This window comes from Palaemon carinicauda, chromosome 4, assembly GCF_036898095.1.
Source record: "Palaemon carinicauda isolate YSFRI2023 chromosome 4, ASM3689809v2, whole genome shotgun sequence".
In the NCBI taxonomy this organism is placed as follows: Eukaryota; Metazoa; Arthropoda; class Malacostraca; order Decapoda; family Palaemonidae; genus Palaemon; species Palaemon carinicauda.
The window spans coordinates 136967504-136988867 of NC_090728.1; the positions used below are offsets into that span (position 1 = coordinate 136967504).

The 21364-nt window shown below is 35.4% G+C and overlaps 1 protein-coding gene across 3 annotated transcripts; it reads left to right on the plus strand.

Moving 5' to 3' along the window:
* The first annotated feature begins 2659 nt into the window (after positions 1-2659).
* LOC137640102 (uncharacterized) lies at positions 2660-8339 on the plus strand. 3 transcript variants are annotated; one of them, XM_068372565.1, is made up of 2 exons: positions 2660-6534; positions 7057-8339. In XM_068372565.1, exons 1-2 carry the CDS (start codon positions 3921-3923, stop codon positions 8112-8114), a joined length of 3672 nt encoding a protein of 1223 aa, XP_068228666.1. In that variant the 5' UTR covers positions 2660-3920; the 3' UTR covers positions 8115-8339. The 3 variants fall into 3 exon arrangements, with proteins under 3 accessions (XP_068228666.1, XP_068228664.1, XP_068228665.1); XM_068372563.1 differs by having other exon boundaries at positions 2661-6534; positions 6751-8337; XM_068372564.1 differs by having other exon boundaries at positions 2661-6534; positions 6808-8337.
* Positions 8340-21364: the final 13025 nt, after the last annotated feature.

Genomic DNA, 21364 nt, shown 5'->3' on the forward strand with positions numbered 1-21364 from the left:
TCAATAATGACTTCCTTAAAAGGTTCGGAAACTACAGGAATAGGACATAGAGGCGATTTTGGAATCCGCTGATTGGGTTTACCGACCCTCTGGCACACATCACAACTATTGACAAACTTCTTTACATCTGCCTTCAACTTCGGCCAATAATAATTCCCTAACAATTTGCAAGAAGTTTTATGAATTCCAAAATGGCCGGCCAGACCACTTTCGTGCGCCAATGACATTAACTCCTTCCTGTAACCAAAAGGAACCATTATCTGTTTCACAATTTCATAATCAACATTATCCACCCCCATAGGCCTACTCAACCTATATAAAATATTATTAATTATCTTAAATTTTGGACCAGTCATATCAGACACCTCCCCTGACTCGATAGGGAGTTCCCGAAACTCCTTTTTCTGGGCTTTGATTAGCTCTTCAGTGGTCCAATTTAACTTGTCCGTTAACATTCCAAGATCTACAGCTAGGCTATCACTACGATCTAAACTACTTAAATCTACATCAATTGTTGACTCTGCAGCGTCAACAATTCTAGCACTAGAACGAGTAACTGCTGCTACTTCACTATCAGGGTTTATCAATATCGGACAATTATTATTCTTCATAGCCACATCATTCCCTAACACAACATCAACCTCCTTAACCGGGAATTTATCAACTATGGCCAATTTCAAATCTCCTGCAAAGGAAGGGCAGATTAAATTAAAATTTTCAATAGCATATGACTTTACGGAATCAGGAAAACCAGCCAATAACACAAATTCCCCACTTTTGGGTACAAAATTACAAGGTAATGCCTCCCTTAGTATCAAAGACTGAGCTGCACCGGTATCACGCAAAATACGCACTCGTCTTTTCTCGGACGAATTGGCGAAGGAGACACTACCGAAGGACAAATATCTGTCAAAACAACCAGGTAGTCATTGATCAGCGGATGTTGTTGGGGTAGGTTCTCTCTCTCTCTCTTCCACACCCATCACTGGCCTAACATTAGCATTTTGAGATTTTCTAAACGCATAACACATACTCTTTACGTGCCCCTTCTTATTGCAAAAGAAGCACGTCAATGTTTTCAATTTCTCTGGATTATATATATTTGGCCTATTGCCTCTGTTAGGAGAAAAATTATTATTAGCGTTACCCTGATTATTATTACTTCCCTGATTATTTCTACTAAACACCTTAGCATTATTATTAGGATTAGCATTATTATTCCTACCCGTCTTAACCCAACCAGAATTCACCTTTGTCGTTACTCCCCCTAACTCACTCTTATGAGACAAGCAATATTCGTCACTAGCGATGGCTACCTCCTGAACAGTCTCGAGTTTCAACTCTTCGAGGTGGACCTTCAGTTTATCCGGGACACACCTTTTAAACTCCTACACCAACATTAACTCCTTCAATTTCTCAAAATCTCCCACCTCCTTGGACTTGAACCAATCGCTAGCATACTGTTCCTTCGCCCTGGCAAATTCAACATAAGTTTGTTCCCTACATTTTTCTAAGTTCCAGAAGCGTTGCCTATAAGCTTCAGGGACTAACTCATAGGCCTTCAAGACAATAGCCTTCACACTCTCATAATCTGCTGATAGATCCTCCTCCAGCGTTACATATACCCTCTGAGCTCTTCCAACCAATTTACTTTGTATAAGAGTGGTCCAATACTCTTGGGGCCACTCCAACCTTGCAGCAATCCTCTCAAACGATACAAAAAACTCTGCTACATTATTTTCTTCGAATTTAGGTACAAATTTGAGAGCCTGGGATAAATTAATAGCAGGAGTTACTAACCTATTTGGGGAATGGGCGGGGGAAAAAGAAACTGGGTTTCTCATAGCAATCTCATGCTGCCTCTCCTTTTCTCTTTCCCCTGCCTTAAACTTTTCCATTTCAAATTCCATTTGTCTCAGGGCAATTTGCCTATCCAAAATTTCTACTGACACTACATTATCAGGTTTCACCTCTTGTTCCCCACTTGTCTTTACAGTCTTAACATAATCATAAATTTGCAATAGCAATACACCCTTTCTAATGGACACATCATATTCCAATTCAAAATGCTCTGCAACAATTTCCAAGTCTTCCCTATTTAACTCTGCCAACCTCTCTTGCCACCCCTCTCCTCTAAGGAGTTCTAATACGTTAACAGCCATGATCACTTATTCACACAAAACACTAAATTTACATAAAACAACACCGAGGAGGTGAAAATACACTGCCTGAAAAAAAAAATTACCCCAAGAATTAACTTTGCACAAACAGGTGAATACTCAGGAACGAACAATCCTGCCACGGTCGCCACTTGTGATGGCTGGCTTTGACCACCACACAAAACACTACACTTATAAAACAGTATTCACCACCATAACGTACTAAGTCCACTAAAGGTGGAATAGTATCCAAACATTAATACGAGTGCAAAGTCAACTCAAGGGGACAAAGAAAATACCACAAAAATTTCCTTAATTTTAATACATAATTGTAAGGGAATTTCATGTTAGTAACGCCATCTATTGATTGGTTTTGAAGTTACCGTATTTGCGAAGTTTCTGTTTATGATTTTATCCTTGTGTTTTCAGTTTCATAATAGACTTTGAAAGATAAATTTTGTATTTTCTTTAGTCACGTCATAATCACCTAGCCGTGCAGTAAGTGGATTAACTGCTTGTGTTTATATGGAATATTATTATCAGTTTTGTGAAATGTGTTAATCTTTGAAATTTTTGTCTTTAAAAGTGTATCTAAAATTGTTTAAGTGCATATTTAATTAAGTCTTTACGAATTGTTATTAATCATAAGTGTTGTTAAATTTCACAAGTTATGTTCTTTCGTTTTCAGCTAGGGTAATCCTCGACCCTTGGGGAAACAGTGCACGACCTTAAGCAATCCTGAACCAAGAGATGCACTTTTTTTATAAATACTCTAACTATAATCACAGGTTCCCGCTGTTACGTCGAAGCATACGTTATATAGGTGACTCTGAATCCGAAATCCAAATTGGTTTGTTATTTAGCGTATGTTAAATGTCACAGACCCATGAACAGTGACTTGTGTTATGTTTTGTGTTGTAAGGGTTATTTCTCTCGAGCAATTGTTGAGGTATTTATTCGTAACAAGACCTTTGGTGATTTATTATTTTTGTAATGGATGTTAAAAGGGTGTCAGACAGATAAGTTAATTAATATTTTTATTGTTAGTCATTTGTTTATTTCTTTATTTCAGTATTAAAGCTTTCAATTTCATAATCCATAGTGGTGTTAATAAATTATAAATTGTAAATAAACTTTGTTTCTAAATTTCTGAATTTGTTTTACCATACCTAATCACAAATAAGCAGTGCTATCTTTACCAGGGAAAAATGTCTAAGGAATTCCCTGACATTAAGTGGTGTGCTCACCAGGGCTAATTTAAATATTTCCTTGTTTAATAGTGGCCTGCGTTACTTTGTGATTGGTTTGGTGATAGTCATTTATTTTCTATTACAACACATAAAAGTGCAATTAATTGGAGTGGCTGAAATTTATTTCGAGTGTGTGGGCATTTTAAGAATACGGCTGGAAGGTCGCAAGTGGGAGACTTCCGATAGTTAATGGAATGTAGACCGAATTCTTGAAACAGTGTCCGGTAACAGTTCTTACGTAAGAGTCCAGTTGACTCTAGAGATATACTGGTTTGACAATTTTAAAGTTATTGTTTTGTACTTCATATTTATTTTTATTAACTTTATTGTTGAATCTTGATGCTTGGTGAATGGTTACTGTTATTTAATGAAAGTGTGTGATTGTCCTTTATTCATAATAATTATTTCTAGTACAATTCAGTTCCCGCTTATTGTCATTGTGTAACAGGTATCTTAATGTTTCTTAAATTAAGTTGTTTGTAGGCAATGGTTAAAAACTGGATAATTTAAAATGGAATTTTATAAATTCTGGAAGGATGAAGGTTTGTCCATGGGACTCTCGGATGAAGCTCTTTTGAACTTTATAGAGAAGAAAATCAAAGATAGTGATGAGCGTGATAGAAGACATGCTGAAAGAGAAGAAAGGGCTTTGATGATTAAATACCAAGAAAATGAAAAGCAGAGGGAAGAAAATGAAAGGCAGAGGGCACATGAACTTGAATTGCAAAAGATCAGAGGAGCAACAGCTAACCCTAGCCATGTAACAGTTGCTGTGGATACTACTAGACCTCTTCCATTTTGTGATACTGATGATATCACCGCCTACCTAGTAAGGTTTGAAAAGGTAGCAGTTTCTCTCAACTGGGAGCGGAACTCTTGGCCAGTTCAGTTGGCATCACTTTTAAGAGGTAAGGCATTAGATATCTACACATCGCTCTCAGATGATGTTACAAGTGACTATGCATCATTGAAGGAAGCTCTTTTGAAAGGATTCAAGAAGACTAGTGACTGGTACAGGACAGCGTTTAAAACTGCAAAAATGGATTCCAAGAGCACATATGAACAATATTTGAATATGTTATTTCGAAATTTTGACTTATGGATAAATAGTCTTAGTGTAACGAAAGACTACGAAGTTTTGAGAAACATTATAGTCTGTGATCAGTTCATGTCTACTTTACCTAAGGAAATGCGTCTTTTTCTTAAGGAGCGTAAACCTAGAACTCCAGAGGATTATTCATCATTGGCAGACACATATGCTTCAGCACACAAATGTTATCCTAAAGATGAGCAGAAGTCCTTTAGGCATAATGCGAATTTATCTAGTTCCAGTGACAAGATCAGTGCGAGTGAGAAACCAGAGAAAACTAGTTCGTCACGTCCTGGTAAGATTGCATGTTACGGTTGTGGTCAGAGTGGACATATTTCGAGAAACTGTCCTAACAAGGTACCCAAAAAGAAATCTGAATCTTCTCTTGAGATAGGTCAAGTTCTGGATAACACTGGAGTATGTGGACCTATGGTATGTGGAACAGTGAATGGTGTTACAGTATCTACAATACTTAGAGATACAGGTTGTACAGGAGTAGTGGTATCAGAGGATTTGATTCCTGAGCCTGGAACAAATTGTTCATATTCTACTCTTATTGATTATTTGGGCAGGAAGGACAGATTCCCTATTGTCAAGATTTATTTGAAATGTAATCTCTTTACAGGTTGGGTTGATGCTGTTCGGGCTCCAATAAAGTACTGTACTGTCTTATTAGGCAATATTCCAGGTGTACAAGACCATAATTTGTTTCCTCTGAAAAATACGGATTCCTCCATTGACGTAAATGCCGTAACAAGAGCACAGGTAAAAAGGAGAAATATTGTTCACCCTCTTGCTTTACCAGAACCATTTGATATATCCATTGATCATGAATCTTTTCTTAGAGAACAGCAGAATTGCAAAGCTTTGAAATATGCAAGAGAAATGAGTCAGTCTGGAGATGTCAAACGTTGCAAGAATGGTTTGCAGTACGAGTTCGTGATGAGAAATGGACTTCTCTACAGGAAAATACAGAAATGTAAAAAGCCTCAGTTACTGGGAAAGGAACAGTTGGTTGTACCAGTTAAATGCATAAAATTAGTTTTGCGCCTTGCACATGATATTCCGGTAAGTGGACATTTTTCTCATAGGAAAACCTTTAATAAGATTAATGAAATTTTCTGGTGGCAGGGTATGACGTCTGACATATATAAATATTGCAAATCTTGTGATGTATGCCAAAAATCTTCTCTTGTTGGAAAAGTAAAGAAGGCTCAGATGGTTAAATTACCAGTGATCTCTACGCCATTTTATAGAGTTGCTATTGACTTAGTGGGCCCGATTTCTCCTCCTAGTGAAGCAGGGCATAGATATATTCTGACTATGGTAGATTATGCTTCAAGCTTCCCGGAAGCAGTCGCTTTGAAGAACATAACATCTGAAGACATTGCAGAAGCCTTAATATCTATTTTTTCCAGAGTGGGAGTGCCGAAGGAAATTCTTTCTGACAGAGGACCACAATTTCGATCAGAACTTATGTTGCAAGTACACAAGTTATTAGGAGTGAAACCTCTTTTCAGTACCCCCTATCATCCTGCTGCCAATGGAAGAATAGAAAGGCAACACCAGATTTTAAAGAGTATATTAAAGAAAATATGTGAGTTAAAACATAATCAGTGGCATCGTTTCCTTCCAGCAGCACTGTTCGCCATGAGGGAAATCCCAAGTGATACAACAGGTTTCTCACCATTTGAGATTTTATATGGCCGTCAAGTGAGAGGTCCCTTGACAATATTGAAGGAACTATGGACAAATTCGGATATGTCTGCAGGGGAAACTGATCTTTATTCTTTTGTTTTGGAACTACGTGAAAAGTTGTCCGATGTTTCTGATTTGGCTGTTCAAAACATGAATATATCTTCCAGTACATATAAGTCTTATTTTGATTTGAAGAGTAGTAAGCGCCGATTTAAAGCTGATGATGAAGTACTTTTGCTTATTCCAGAAAAACAAGGTAAATTGCAGTTCTCATGGAGAGGTCCATACAAGATAATTGATAAGCATGGTCCAGTTGACTACTGGGTAAACGTAGAAGGTAAGAAGAGACTGTATCATATCAATCTTATGAAGAAATATTACCGTAGATAGAATGTTAATATATTACATGTAGCAGATGAAGATATGACTGGAATGATAAACACTGTTCATGTTAACAAAGTTGCTGTTATTAATGCTGATGAGGATGATTACCTGAAAATTGAAACTGTGGATACCAATCAGAGTACGTGCAACATAAACCCTAATCTTTCAGATGTACAGAAAAATGATCTTCGTAACTTATGTCAGAAGTACAAACATGTATTTTCAGATAAACCAGGTAAAACTTCTTTACAAGAGCATAATATTAAGATTAAGACTACTGAAACCTTTGTTCGTAAGTATTATCCAATTCCAGCTCATTTAACTAAGGATTTCGATGACGAAGTACAAAGTTTGCTTGATCTTGGAATAATAGAGCAATCATCTTCTAATTATTCATCTCCTGCATTGCTCGTCAAAAAGAAAGAAGGTAACTACAGATTGGTTGTTGATTTTAGAACTTTAAATGCAATTACAGATTTTGATTGTGAGCCCATGCCAAGCTTTGAGCAAGATCTTCATAAGTTTGCAGATTTTATGTACATTACAGAACTTGATATCTGCAAAGCATATCATCAGATTCCTCTAACAATAGAAAGTCGCAAGTATACAGCTTTTTCAACTAATCTTGGACTAATGCAATATGTAAGATTACCTTTTGGCCTTAGCACAGCTTGTGCTACGTATATTAGATTAATGAGGCAAGTATTGAAAGGTCTTTCTTTTGTAGTTTGCTATTTTGATAATATCTTTATTGTATCCAAAGACTGGAAAATTCATATGGCAGATTTGGAAACAGTCATATTGCGACTGCAAGAAGCAGGATTAACTGCTAAACCAGGAAAGTGTTTCCTCGGTTATGAAGAGATACAATATTTAGGATATGTAATCAACAAAAGGGGTATTTTTCCTCAACAGGATAAAATTGGAGCTATTTTGGATATGCCTGCTCCCACTACCAAGAAACAGTTACGAAGCTTTATTGGATCTGTAAATTTTTATGGTAGATTTATTCCAAATTTGTCAGATAAACTAATTCATCTTACGAAGTTTTTGAAGAAGGGTAGTTCAGAAAAATTTAATTTTGATGAAGGTGCATTGTGTAAATTTAATGAACTAAAATCTTGTTTAACTTCTCCTCCGATTCTTCAGGTGCCTGATCTAAATAACATTTTCTGTTTAAGAACGGATGCATCGTCTACAGGTCTAGGAGCAGTTTTGCTGCAGTATATAGACGGTGAACCTTATCCAGTAGCATTCGCAAGCAAGAAACTTCTTCCCCCCGAGACTAGATATGCAGCTATCGAGCGAGAATGCTTGGCCATAGTATGGGGAATAAAGAAGTTTGAGTACTACTTAATGGGGAGAAAATTCCTCTTGGAAAATGATCATAAGCCACTCATGTATTTAGAGACTTCAAAGTCTAGTAATGATAGACTAATGCGTTGGTCTTTGGCATTACAAGTTTATTCTTTTTCTGTTGTTCATGTGAAGGGTACCAATAATATATTTGCTGATTTGTTAAGTAGAGGTTAAGGTATTTTGTATTTTCTATGAAATTCCATGCTATTTACCTTTTATATATAAAAGGCTTAATGGGGGGTTTTGTAAGGGAATTTCATGTTAGTAACGCCATCTATTGATTGGTTTTGAAGTTACCGTATTTGCGAAGTTTCTGTTTATGATTTTATCCTTGTGTTTTCAGTTTCATAATAGACTTTGAAAGATAAATTTTGTATTTTCTTTAGTCACGTCATAATCACCTAGCCGTGCAGTAAGTGGATTAACTGCTTGTGTTTATATGGAATATTATTATCAGTTTTGTGAAATGTGTTAATCTTTGAAATTTTTGTCTTTAAAAGTGTATCTAAAATTGTTTAAGTGCATATTTAATTAAGTCTTTACGAATTGTTATTAATCATAAGTGTTGTTAAATTTCACAAGTTCTGTTCTTTCGTTTTCAGCTAGGGTAATCCTCGACCCTTGGGGAAACAGTGCACGACCTTAAGCAATCCTGAACCAAGAGATGCACTTTTTTTATAAATACTCTAACTATAATCACAGGTTCCCGCTGTTACGTCGAAGCATACGTTATATAGGTGACTCTGAATCCGAAATCCAAATTGGTTTGTTATTTAGCGTATGTTAAATGTCACAGACCCATGAACAGTGACTTGTGTTATGTTTTGTGTTGTAAGGGTTATTTCTCTCGAGCAATTGTTGAGGTATTTATTCGTAACAAGACCTTTGGTGATTTATTATTTTTGTAATGGATGTTAAAAGGGTGTCAGACAGATAAGTTAATTAATATTTTTATTGTTAGTCATTTGTTTATTTCTTTATTTCAGTATTAAAGCTTTCAATTTCATAATCCATAGTGGTGTTAATAAATTATAAATTGTAAATAAACTTTGTTTCTAAATTTTTGAATTTGTTTTACCATACCTAATCACAAATAAGCAGTGCTATCTTTACCAGGGAAAAATGTCTAAGGAATTCCCTGACAATAATAACAAGACAGAAATAACACCTGAACCACAATAATACAATAATAAATTATACACACTCAATCTTAACTCCCTGTAAAAGAAAACAATTATACAATTACGGAAAGGTCAGCAACACATGCATACTAAATGGAGAGAGGGTCCAGAAAGGAGAAGGCCAACGAAAAGTGAGAACAACCTAACAAATACAAACTAAATATCCCTATCTAGTGGACGATGGCTGGTTTGATTGAAAGGCTTTCACAAGCTCCAGTAAGGACGTCAGCTGACAAGTCGTGATCGCGATACTTAAATAGGCATAAATATTATTACCTTGGGACAGAGAGGTCCCCTTGGCTTTTACTGAACCAAGGGCAGTAACAAAATGTTAAGATGAGACGTCTTGCTGCAGAGAAAGGATATCCAACACAAGCTCAATAGCTTCAAAATGTGGCTCTGCAAAGGCGTGGAATAATATAGATCCAATCACAAATGTCGTGCCCTACAAGGTTGGAGGCTCAGAAACACACTAAGGAACCATCTTCAAAAAAAGCCCCTCCAAAACTCCGTTCACGCAGGAGCGCAGCCACGTAATCCACACCACTTGAAAATATAAAACAGCCGTTAGTCCATTATAAACACTAACATAACCACCAGTGAAAAGACAAACTATCAAAAAAAAAATAAACAATAAGTCTACAATATATTAAACCTTATACATCTATAAAAACTTAAATAATTTAGAAAAATAAAGCAATAATATTACAATATATATATATATATATATATATATATATATATATATATATATATATATATATATATATATGTATATATATGTATATATATGTATATATATGTATATATATATATATATATATATATATATATATATATGTGTGTGTATATATATATATATATGTATATATATATATATATATATATATATATATATATATATATATATATATATATATATATATATATATATATATACACACACATATATATATATATATATATATATATATATATATATATATATATATATATATTGGTGTGCTACTTTTATAAGCACACATTGAGTATGTGTTGTTTCAGATGTGTGTAACTGGATAACAGAATACATCCTATTAGCTTTAAAGTATTTATTCTATAAAAACAACAGAGTTAAACATCTCCATCACTGGAGGAAGCTGGGTTGGTCAGATGACCAATTCTGGTGAAGTATAGATATGAACTGACTAACTTATCGATATCACAGATATCGTATGCTTAGTTTATATAAGTTTCGTCATAAACTCGGAAGACACCTGCATCCGGTGACGTCACAAACTTTCACACGCTGAGACAATGTGTTGACAGTTCAGAAAAATGTCACATTGTCGAGGTTGCATTGTACGTCCTATTTATGATTTGAATGACTACAGCAAGTCCCACGGCTAGCACCTTCCTCAAACATGACGTATTACGTCATGTGTTTTAAACATGTAATATTAACTATTCTAATTATTACATAAGCTCGGCCAGCTATCTCAATTTTTTCACAAAAATTTAACAACAAGCCAAAACATGGTTACTAGGTGTGACTGGACATATGTATTATACTTTGTTTAACTTTAGCCATAATCAACCGATGACGAATGTCCAAATAGGCACATTAAAAAATAATAACAATAATGCATATGAAAAAGATATTACCAAAGCAAAAAGAAAAATGCATGATAAAATAAAGATCATATATATGGTACATTGCTAGCAAATGATTATATGGTACCAAAAAAAACTACTGACTTACATATGATTCGGTAACTTGTTAAAGAATAATTGTTACCTTTCTCAGAAACATATTAACATAATACTCAATTTTTTAGTGCACAAACACGAATTCCTGGTACGTACACGTACCACGGTTTCGTACATAAATATATATATTTATATATAGGGCTGATATATTTTATTAGATGCCCATAGATTCTGTTATATATATTTTTTTTTCTCTTTTCTTTTTAACATTCCGGCTTATATATTTTCATTAGATGCCGAGAGAAAAAATAATTTATATCTTTTTTTTTGTTTTTTTAAATGTTGTTTTAAATGTATTTTTAACAATGCAAATGTAGAAAATTTCTTCAATTACATATTACTAGCGTACTAACAGCTTTTCTTACAAACACTTCCCGACAATTTACTCCTTTAGCGAATGAGGTGGCCACTCAAACGGCTTTAAACTGAATCCAGTATGGAGTATTGTCGGGCCTAGGCGAAACGTTCCTTTGTAGCTGCATGCTGTGCCTCAACCTACGCCAAACAAGGATGTTCACAGCGATAAATATCACCACTATGAACGCCAGACCTGCTAGTAGTATGTGGTGAAGGATTTCCTTATAAGTCGGTGACAGGTGGTCCCTTTCGGTAAGCTTCAACAACCGCTTTGCCACATGTCTGTTATACGGGAGAGGGAGTGCTGGCATTGTAGAGGTCCACGTGAAGTTCGCGAAGTAGGCTCGTTCTCTGATGAGTGTCCGTAGACCAGTCACCATGGAATTAGGGGAAGTCCCGATACAACCATCTGCTGCGACGAAGATGTGTGTGAAGGACGTGGATCCGTCAGGGCATGATACATTGAAGCCGTCCTTGTCGTATCGTATCCACGAGCCATTGTTCAGTCTGCAATTGAACTCATTATTGTCAAAGGGATAAAGCTTATCCAGACAATTTTCACTTGTATGGGAGAGAGCACCGTCTAGCACTATATCTAACTCGCATGAATCCTTTAAGTTTTTATGGAATTCAAATGAGTCAGCTGTACATATTTTTCTATCCATTGCATCTGAACAGTGAGTTAATTGATTTAAGTCTTTAATGACCGTATATGTTTCCTTGTCTGGGGAAATCAATACATGTCCTGTCAAAATGGATATTACTGGATTTGAGTGATTCGTCATGAAAGTCGGAAATGGTGATATCCTGTAAGATTGCCAGGCATCAGAAGAATCAAAGGGAATTGTAATCATAATCTTGTTATTATCTACGTTTACTGTAATCAGGCTGTAATAAAATTCTAACCTATGTTCGTCTAACAAAGGAACATAGCCTAGTTTATCCCTTCTGTTCTCCAGAATTAACTTTAAGTAACTTATAGGCAACAAATGGGGCGACAATACACCTTTAGTTGCTAACGTGATAGCTTCTACATAATCCTTGGATTTCTCAATGAAATGTGCAATTCTGTTATGTATGTGATCTATCTTTGAATCATAATACGTTAATGTTGCCAACAAATCCTGTACTTCCATAATCTGAACGATATTATTTGAATGTTCATTTACTAAATCCATAATTTTATTGATTGAAGCTAACTGATTCCTTAGTTCTGACATAATCAATTCATCTTCATGAGTCAAGAACTCAATTTTCTTATTTTGATTACTAATTTTAAGACGATTGGAAATTCCTAAACCTAAACTTGCAACAGACCCAAAGATGCTTAATGCAGCATAAATAAACGGATTCCGTCTTTCTTTATGTTCGTGTCCTACAGTCCACATCAAAAGGTCATAAGCCAAAGATCCTGTCTCGTCAGTCTTATTTTTCAAGTCATCAGATAGCATCTCTGCAATTTTTAATGTTGATCCAAACAAACTCTCTGTAGTCAAATGAAAATGTCTTCTATGCAACTCATCCAATGAGGCAGAAAACCTTGAAATGGCGGTTCTTAAGCTAGTGACATCATTCTCTTGAAGAAAAATAGCTTGCATATTCACTTCTACAATTACGTTGGTTGATATAATAAAAATGTCTTCTTGTCTTTCAACTATAGTGCCATATTTAAAATTTATACTTTTAGTTTTAGAGCTCATCCCACACGAGAAAAATGACTGAGCGAACAATATCACTCCCAACAACAAAAAATTCATCTTGGAAACCTGTAACGAGAAAAATATATGTAATTACTCCTGTATTAAAAAGAAAACTTTTAATCACATAAAATAAAAAAAAAATTCCCTCACTTCTTTTCCTCTCTTTTCTTTTTAATTTCTTATGTGAGCCAATGGTACTATTCTCTCATCCGTGGGTTGGGATACGTTTTGAACTCTAAACCTATTGGCCGTTAATGTTTTCAAAATGTTAAATGGGCCTTCAAACTTAGGTGTTAGTTTATAATTGAGCCCTTTTCGTACATTGATTTTAATATATACGTTATCACCCACGGTATATGATTTAGTTGGTTTCGCTGTTTTATCATGATTCCTTTTCATTATGATTTGTGATTCTTCTAAATTCTTTCGAAGGATATCATATCGACTTATACTTGCATTTATACATTCTTTTAAAGGATTTGATAGATTAGTTGTAGGCGTTAATACATGGAAAGGCGTTCTAACTGGGGTACCATACAATGCTTCATGCGGTGACATTTTAATTGATATATGATATGAATGATTCAGAGTACTCAGTGCCGCCGTTATTGCAATATCCCAGTTGGGGTCTGATCCCCCTAGTGTTACCCTCAATATATTCAATATCTTCCTATTTGCTCTTTCCACTAGCCCATTCGACTCTGGGTGATATATCATGGTATTTATTTTCTTTATGTTGAGGAATTCACACAATGAGGTAAGAAAGTGATTATTAAATTCACCACCCGAGTCTGAGAATATCATGTGTGGAATTCCATGTTTACAAATGTAACACTCGTAAAACTTCCTAGCGCATTCAATCGCAGTTTTAGTTTTAAGCGCTATTAGTTCTGTATATCGAGTTAAAGCATCTATAATTACTAAGAGGTGCTTATTTCCTCTGTCTGACTCGTAAAATCCTGTTAACAAATCTAAATGTATTCTTTCAAAGGGTTGATTGGGCACAGGATAAGCTCCTAGGCTGACAGGTGTTTTCGTATGCTCTTTGTTTTCCTGACATGTGCGACAATTAGCTATGTGTCTTTTTATATCTGTAAGCATTGTATGCCAATAAAACAATGATTTGGCTTTCTGTGACATTAATGAGAACCCAGGGTGTCCATGTAATGGATTTGAATGCAACCAATTCAGGACAGTGGAAATAAGTGAGATTGGTACTACTACCTGGTCGTTAGTTACATGTGGTGTATTGCTGGTTTTCCTTGTCACAGTCCTACACAGAATATTATCTTTGATTATATAATTCTGCTGCTTATACTTTATATATTCCTTTTCCTTATGATTGCCTTTCAAAGCATTTATAATTGTTTCTATTTTCTGATCTTTTCTTTGCTCAGTCTGTAACAATTCAGCGCTCCAGCCTAAATCTTCTAGTTCAGATATTGTTTTTACAATAGGCATGGATGTTGATATATCTATTAATTCAGCTAAAGGCTCCGTACAAGATGATACGGGGTTGCGTGATAATGCATCCGCAATGATATTTGCTTTCCCAGGTAAATACCCGATTCTTGCGCCAAAATCTTGAATGATCAAATGCCACCGAGTTCGTTTAGGGCTGTGGTTGAAGCCTTTAAAGAACTCTGTTAGTGGTTTATGGTCAGTAAGAACCTGAATGGGATAACCGTAAATTATGAACTTAAAATGCACTAGCGAATTAACAATAGCTAGCCCTTCCTTGTCTATTACTGCATACTTACTTTCGGAAGCTCTCAATTTTCGAGAATAGAAAGCTATCGGGAAAAATTGTTTATCATATTGCTGAAGCAATACCCCTCCTACTCCTAAGTCTGAGGCGTCTGTTGCAATGAAGAATTCCTTACCGAAGTCAGGAAATTTTAAGATAGGAGAACTACACAGTTCATCTTTCAAAGTATTAAACGCCTGTTGATGTTGCTCAGACCATATGAAATCTTCTCCCTTCTTCGTAAGATCAGTCAAAGGAGCGGCTATTATTGAATAGTTGCGTATAAAACGCCTGTAATATCCACTACAACCCAGAAATTGCTGTATTCCCTTGACATTAGTAGGTATGGGAAAATTACGTATAGCCGACACCTTATCATGGACTACTTTAAGACCTTGGCTTGACACCATGAAACCCAAATATATTAATTCTGTTTTGAAAAATTCACACTTACTAATCTTTACCCTTAAGTTATGTTGTCTTAATCTCTGTAGTACTAGTTCTAACTTACGTAGATGTTCTTCAAAGGTGTTGGAAAAGATTACAAGATCATCCATATAGGCATGCAATATATCCCCTAACAAGTCTCCAAACACTATGTTAATCATTCTTGTAAATGTTATAGGAGCACAACGTAAACCAAAAGGCATCCGTAAAAATTCATAATGTCCCCTGGCTGTGCTGAAGGCTGTGTATGGGATACTATCTTCTTCTAATGATATTTGGTGAAAGCCTTTAAGTAAGTCCAAACTGGTAAAATATTTATTCTGACCTAACAAAGACAAAATATCGTCAGTACATGGCACTGGGAATCGATCAGGGATCGTTTCCTCGTTTAGACGACGAAAGTCGACGCAGATACGCCATGTTCGATCTTTTCTCAGTACAACTATTAAAGGAAAATTATAAGGGCTGTTTGATTTTCTAATGACTCCTTCCTCTAACATTTTACCTACTTCATCATTTATTTCATTCTGGAATTTCATAGGGAGTCTGTACGAGGGTACATAGATAATTTTCTGCTTGTCCTTTAACCTTATTTGATGCTCGATCACATCTGTTTTTCCTAAGGATCCATCCGTAGTGGAAAAAACATCATGATATTTAGTTAAAAGTTCAAAAATTTTCTGCTGAATTTCTTCGTCTTGAATGTCCTTATTGATTTTATTTTTAATAGATCGCAAAAGGGATTCATCCGCAACTGATTGAGAGTGATTGATTTCAGCAACGGTAAGAATACGATGTTTCTAAACTTCTACATCCAAGATATGTTGATTTTTGTGAATTACTAAAGTGTTATTTAAATGATTACAGACTTCAATATTACATTGTTGATGTGAGCCTACTGTATAAATAGCTTGTGTGACAGACAATCCGTTAGTTTTCAAAGTATCGGAAAGGATTAATATTTCAGATCCCGGTAATGTTTTCTTTATTTGCACTATTAAATTCGAAGGTAGGTTTGGTTCGATAGATTGCGTGCAAGATGATATTACGGGTGAACGAGATTCTGCTGGGTCGCGTATATTATTTCTTTATTAGTGAGACAAGTTATTGGTTCTTCAACGTACGTTACGGTTACATTTGTCGTCTCCTTTTTATCCAAAAACTGATTTTAAGGTATTAGAAGACTTATAGAATTTTTCTTTTTATTTCCATATGGAACTGACTGTGGAATTGACTGTGTATTTCTCGGATATTGTTGTGTCTTACGCGAGTAACATTGACTATATGAATGCGTTGTAGTGTTGTGAATTGAGCAAAATTTCGTTCTGCAGTCTGCGCTTAAGTGACCTTGACGTTTGCAGTTATAACACGTCATTCCCGCTACTGGACTGCTAACTACGTTCACTGTTTGTGGTTTTGTTTCATTCTTTGCAAAAACTTGAGTTAACACGGGATCGAGATCTGGACACTTGGACATGTGTTTCTTTATCTGTTTATAGACATCCAATTCCGTACTTGCAGGCGTTAACTTCTTATCAAAACACCGCACTAAAGCTTCAGGCAACATAAGTGTCATGCAAGTCAAATACATTAATCGTAAAAAATCTTTCACGGAGATGTTATCGTTAGTAACCCAAGTGGAATGAGCTAAAATGTCCTGATATTCGTTAAGCCTATCAGCTATGAGAGCTGCTCTCTCAATAACATTAAGCCGATTCATAGTGGCTTGATTAAGTGTATTTCGTAACGTTAATACTACATCCAAGGCTTCCTCACCCCCATAGATCGCGCGTAACCTAACTTTGAAATCATCCCAGGTAACTACTTCTTGAAATGAAACACCTCTTGAATACGCACTCGCATCCCCCTTAGAAAAATCTATAAAACTTTTAGCTTCTTGTAATTGTAGAAAAGGGTCTACGATTTGTTTGGCATTTAAATGGGCATCGACGGATGAAATCCATGACTCCACATTTTGTGGCAAGAACCCGTTGACTCGACCCTGAAAAGGAAGGATTGCTGACCTGGCATTTACAAGCGTCACAATTGGAGGAGGATTAGTCTGGCCTACACCACTAGGTCCAGGGGAAGGGCTCACAGGGGGAGTCATGACTGCTGTATTTTTTTTCCTATCTCTTCGACCCCTTGCAATTCTATCAAAATATCTATATGAGTACAGACGCCCACTGCGTAAACGCATATGTATAACAAAATTCCCCAAACAATGTTACTAATCCCAAAACATTTCCCGAGAATTTCTGAAAGAAAAAGGAATTAGCACAAAGAAAGAAAAATTCTAAATGAGAATTCGGAGTTTCCTTTAACAAAGATTAGCATTTCACTCACCCCAGTAATAATCGACTAACGACTCGTGATAACTACACTTCACTGCCCAAACTGGAATGAATTAAAAAATTTGTACTTAGCTTATATATGGGTCTGTGGGATGTCGACACGTCCTCTCTCTCTCTCTTGATGTTTTGTTAGCGATGTCTCGTTCGAGTTTCTTGTTGAATGTAGTGCTTCCTGGGTATGTTTTGCAATTGTTGAACGCCAGTCCTTGGGTTTCCTAGGATGTTGATTGAAGATTCAGTTGGTATTCATAACATTTGTTAATGTTAACTGTTCCGTTGGACTATAATACTTAGTCAAAATTGTAGATTCATGTAGATAATGTTGAGTTCTTGAAGATCTTTCTCTGGTTTTACAGCTTTTATTTTGAAGTCTTGAAGATCTTTCTCTGGTTTTAAAGCTTTTATTTTGAAGTCTTGAATATCATTCTCTAATTCTTAGAGTTTAACCGCTGCCACCATTTATTGGTGTGCTACTTTTATAAGCACACATTGAGTATGTGTTGTTTCAGATGTGTGTAACTGGATAACAGAATACATCTTATTAGCTTTAAAGTATTTATTCTATAAAAACAACAGAGTTAAACATCTCCATCACTGGAGGAAGCTGGGTTGGTCAGATGACCAATTCTGGTGAAGTATAGATATGAACTGACTAACTTATCGATATCCTAGATATCGTATGCTTAGTTTATATAAGTTTCGTCATAAACTCGGAAGACACCTGCATCCGGTGACGTCACAAACTTTCACACGCTGAGACAATGTGTTGACAGTTCAGAAAAATGTCACATTGTCGAGGTTGCATTGTACGTCCTGTTTATGATTTGAATGACTACAGCAAGTCCCACGGCTAGCACCTTCCTCCAACATGACATATTATGTTATGTGTTTTAAACATGTAATATTAACTATTCTAATTATTACATATATATATATATATATATATATATATATATATATATATATATATATATATATATATATATATATATATATATATATATATATATATATATATGTATATATAAATATGTATATATATATATATATATATATATATATATATATATATATATATATATATTTATATATTTTATATATATAATTAATATGTATTTACCATAAAACTTTTTAAATATCAGTTTTATTTTATATAATACCAGCTCAAGAATCATGATACTAAATGTTTTTACGTTTCCTAAGTATGTTGCTTTTTTTCTTTGTATTTTATCACCAAAATAAAACTCTTTAATACGTTTTGATTACGTAACGCTATTATGGCTGCAGACCATATACTCTTTCCTCACGTAAACATTTTTCACTTTTTTCATTTAAGTTATATACAGTTCTCATAGTCTTCGGAATAAAACAGAATTAGACGGTTTGTTCCTAAACTCAAAAATCCACTTTATATGAATATGATTTTACTGTTATTCTCGGAAGATTGAGAATTTAGATACCGAAGGTAGAAGAAGTCCTTAATTCATTGTTATAAGGATTTTTTCTTTTCCTGTTATATGTGATTACCTTCTTTGAGTAGAAGGTACTTCAGAATAAAACTAAAATACAGTCTATTTTTTGGGAGGTTTTCTAATTCCCGTGTATGTGCTGAAAATTCGAAACTTTTTCCTTTTAATTCTTCGCTTATGTCAAACGATACCTTTTGCATTTCCTTCCCCACTTAGGTCAAAGAATTTTTATAGCGAACTATCACATTCAAAAGTCAACATACATGAATAAATAACGACACACATCTATTGCTTCAAAGGTATTGCCATAACATTTCGACACTTTTCTAAGCATCCAAAATGCATTTTCTTAAATGGAAATCAAAATATCATGAATTTCCTAGTATACCACTGTTATACTGTATACTGTAATATAATATCTTATCAGAAACGAGAGTATTAATGGGAATATCTTTCCTTCGAGAAGATATGGAAAACTTCAATGAATAGGTACCCATAGGATTATCAAACCGTAATTTGAGTCGTTCTCCCGTTTTTAATTATGAAGTGGTGGTATGTATCGCTACCATTTTTATATTTCTCTCTCTCTCTCTCTCTCTCTCTCTCTCTCTCTCTCTCTCTCTCTCTCTCTCTCTCTCTCTCAGAGAGAGAGAGAGAGAGAGAGAGAGAGAGAGAGAGAGAGAGAGAGAGAGAGAGAGAGAGAGAGAGAGAGATTAATATTCGTGGACATGCGAGCAGCAGTAAATTGTTCGTGATAATATTAAAGCTCTATATGGCTTTGTGTCCGAACAATGAACGTGTAGTCATGCAGGCGCGAAGACTCTTAGTGTGGGGAATGGAAACGACTATAAATGCCGCTGTAATGTTTTGCGAGACTTGATATGCATATATTTTCAGCGGTTGTTTTTAAAAGACAGAGCAATGTATATGACCGGATTCACGCAGAGTGAAAGTCTATAAATTTGCAGTAAGTTAAGGTATTTTTCACATTGGGTGAATTCTAGCCGCCCTTGTACACAAATTTCAAAAGTTAGGTTCTTCCCTCTGTTTCTAATTTCAGGGATATCTGGAACTAATTATAAAATGTACCATTTACTATTTTCTTATATCTCATTCTTTTTCCTATTTTAGTACTATTTGTTTTTATTTTAGTGCTATTTATACATATTTCAGTGTTATTTTGTCCTATGCAGTGGTATTTGCTTCTTCATCTTCTTCTCTGTTCTCATCTTTTCCCACATCTATGTGGGGTCAATGTTTCTGGTCAGCTTTCTCCATCTACCTTTGTCCCACACCTCATCACCGGTTAATCCCTTTGATCGAAGGTCATCCTTGATACAGTCCACCCACCTTCGCTTTGGTCTCCCTCTCCTCGTTCCTTGTACCTCCATTTCCACCACTTTCCTCCCAATATACTGTTCATCTCTTCTCATACTTTCTTGGACCTTATCTGATAGTTTCTAACTCCTGTGGTGCCCCTAATTACCTCATTTCGTATCTTATCTCTTCTTGCCACCCCACATATCCATCTCAACATTCTCATCTCTGCCACATCCATCTTCCTCTCTTCTGTCTTCTTTATTGCCCACGCCTCCGGTCCATACATCATTGCCCCCAGATCACCATCTTCAGCAACTGTTGATCCCAAATACCTGAAATTTTCAACTCTTTTCAATCTCTCTCATTATAAACTAACTTCCCCATTCTCGCCATTTTTCATTCTCAAATACTCTGTCTTTTTCCTGCTGATCTTCAATCCCCTATTTTCCATTTCTCTTCTCCACTCCTCCAGTTTCTCTTCTACTACCTCTCGCCTAGTGCTACACAGTATAGCATCATCAGCAAAAAGCATACACCAAGGAGACTGATCTCTAATACCTTTTGTTATTACATCCATGACCAGATAAAATAGGTAAGGGCTCAATGCAGACCCCTGATGTAGTCCCGCATTTACTAGGAAACTTTCTGCTAGGCCTATACTGGTCTTAACATTTGCTTCTGTCCTCTCATACATATCTTGGGTGATTCTTGCGTATTTCTCTGAGACTCCCTTTTCTCTCATACATCTCCACAGCTCCTGACGTGGTACTCGATCGTATGCCTTTTCCATGTCAATAAAGACCGTGTATAATCCTTTATGTTTCTCCCGATGTTTTTTATATTGTCTGGCTCAAAGCAAATATCGCTGCTTTAGTCCTTCTTCCAGGTATGGATCTAAATTGTTCCTCACCAATTATTGTTTCATCTCTGAGTCTCTTCTCAATGATCCTCTCTCATATTTTCAGAGTATGGCTTATATTATATTTCAGTGCTATTTCACCCCTTTTCAGTAGTATTTTCTAGTATTTTAGTAAAATTTTCACCTATTTTAAAGGTGTTTGATATCATCCTGTCACATATAATTTTGAATCGATCCATAA

Excerpts from the sequence above, each read along its gene's own strand:
- LOC137640102 (XM_068372563.1), top strand. The coding sequence starts at position 3,921 with ATGGAATTTTATAAATTCTGGAAGGATGAAGGTTTGTCCATGGGACTC. Across the intron at positions 6,535-6,750 it reads CTACTGGGTAAACGTAGAAG|ATGTACAGAAAAATGATCTT; the intron begins GTAAGAAGAGAC and ends CTAATCTTTCAG.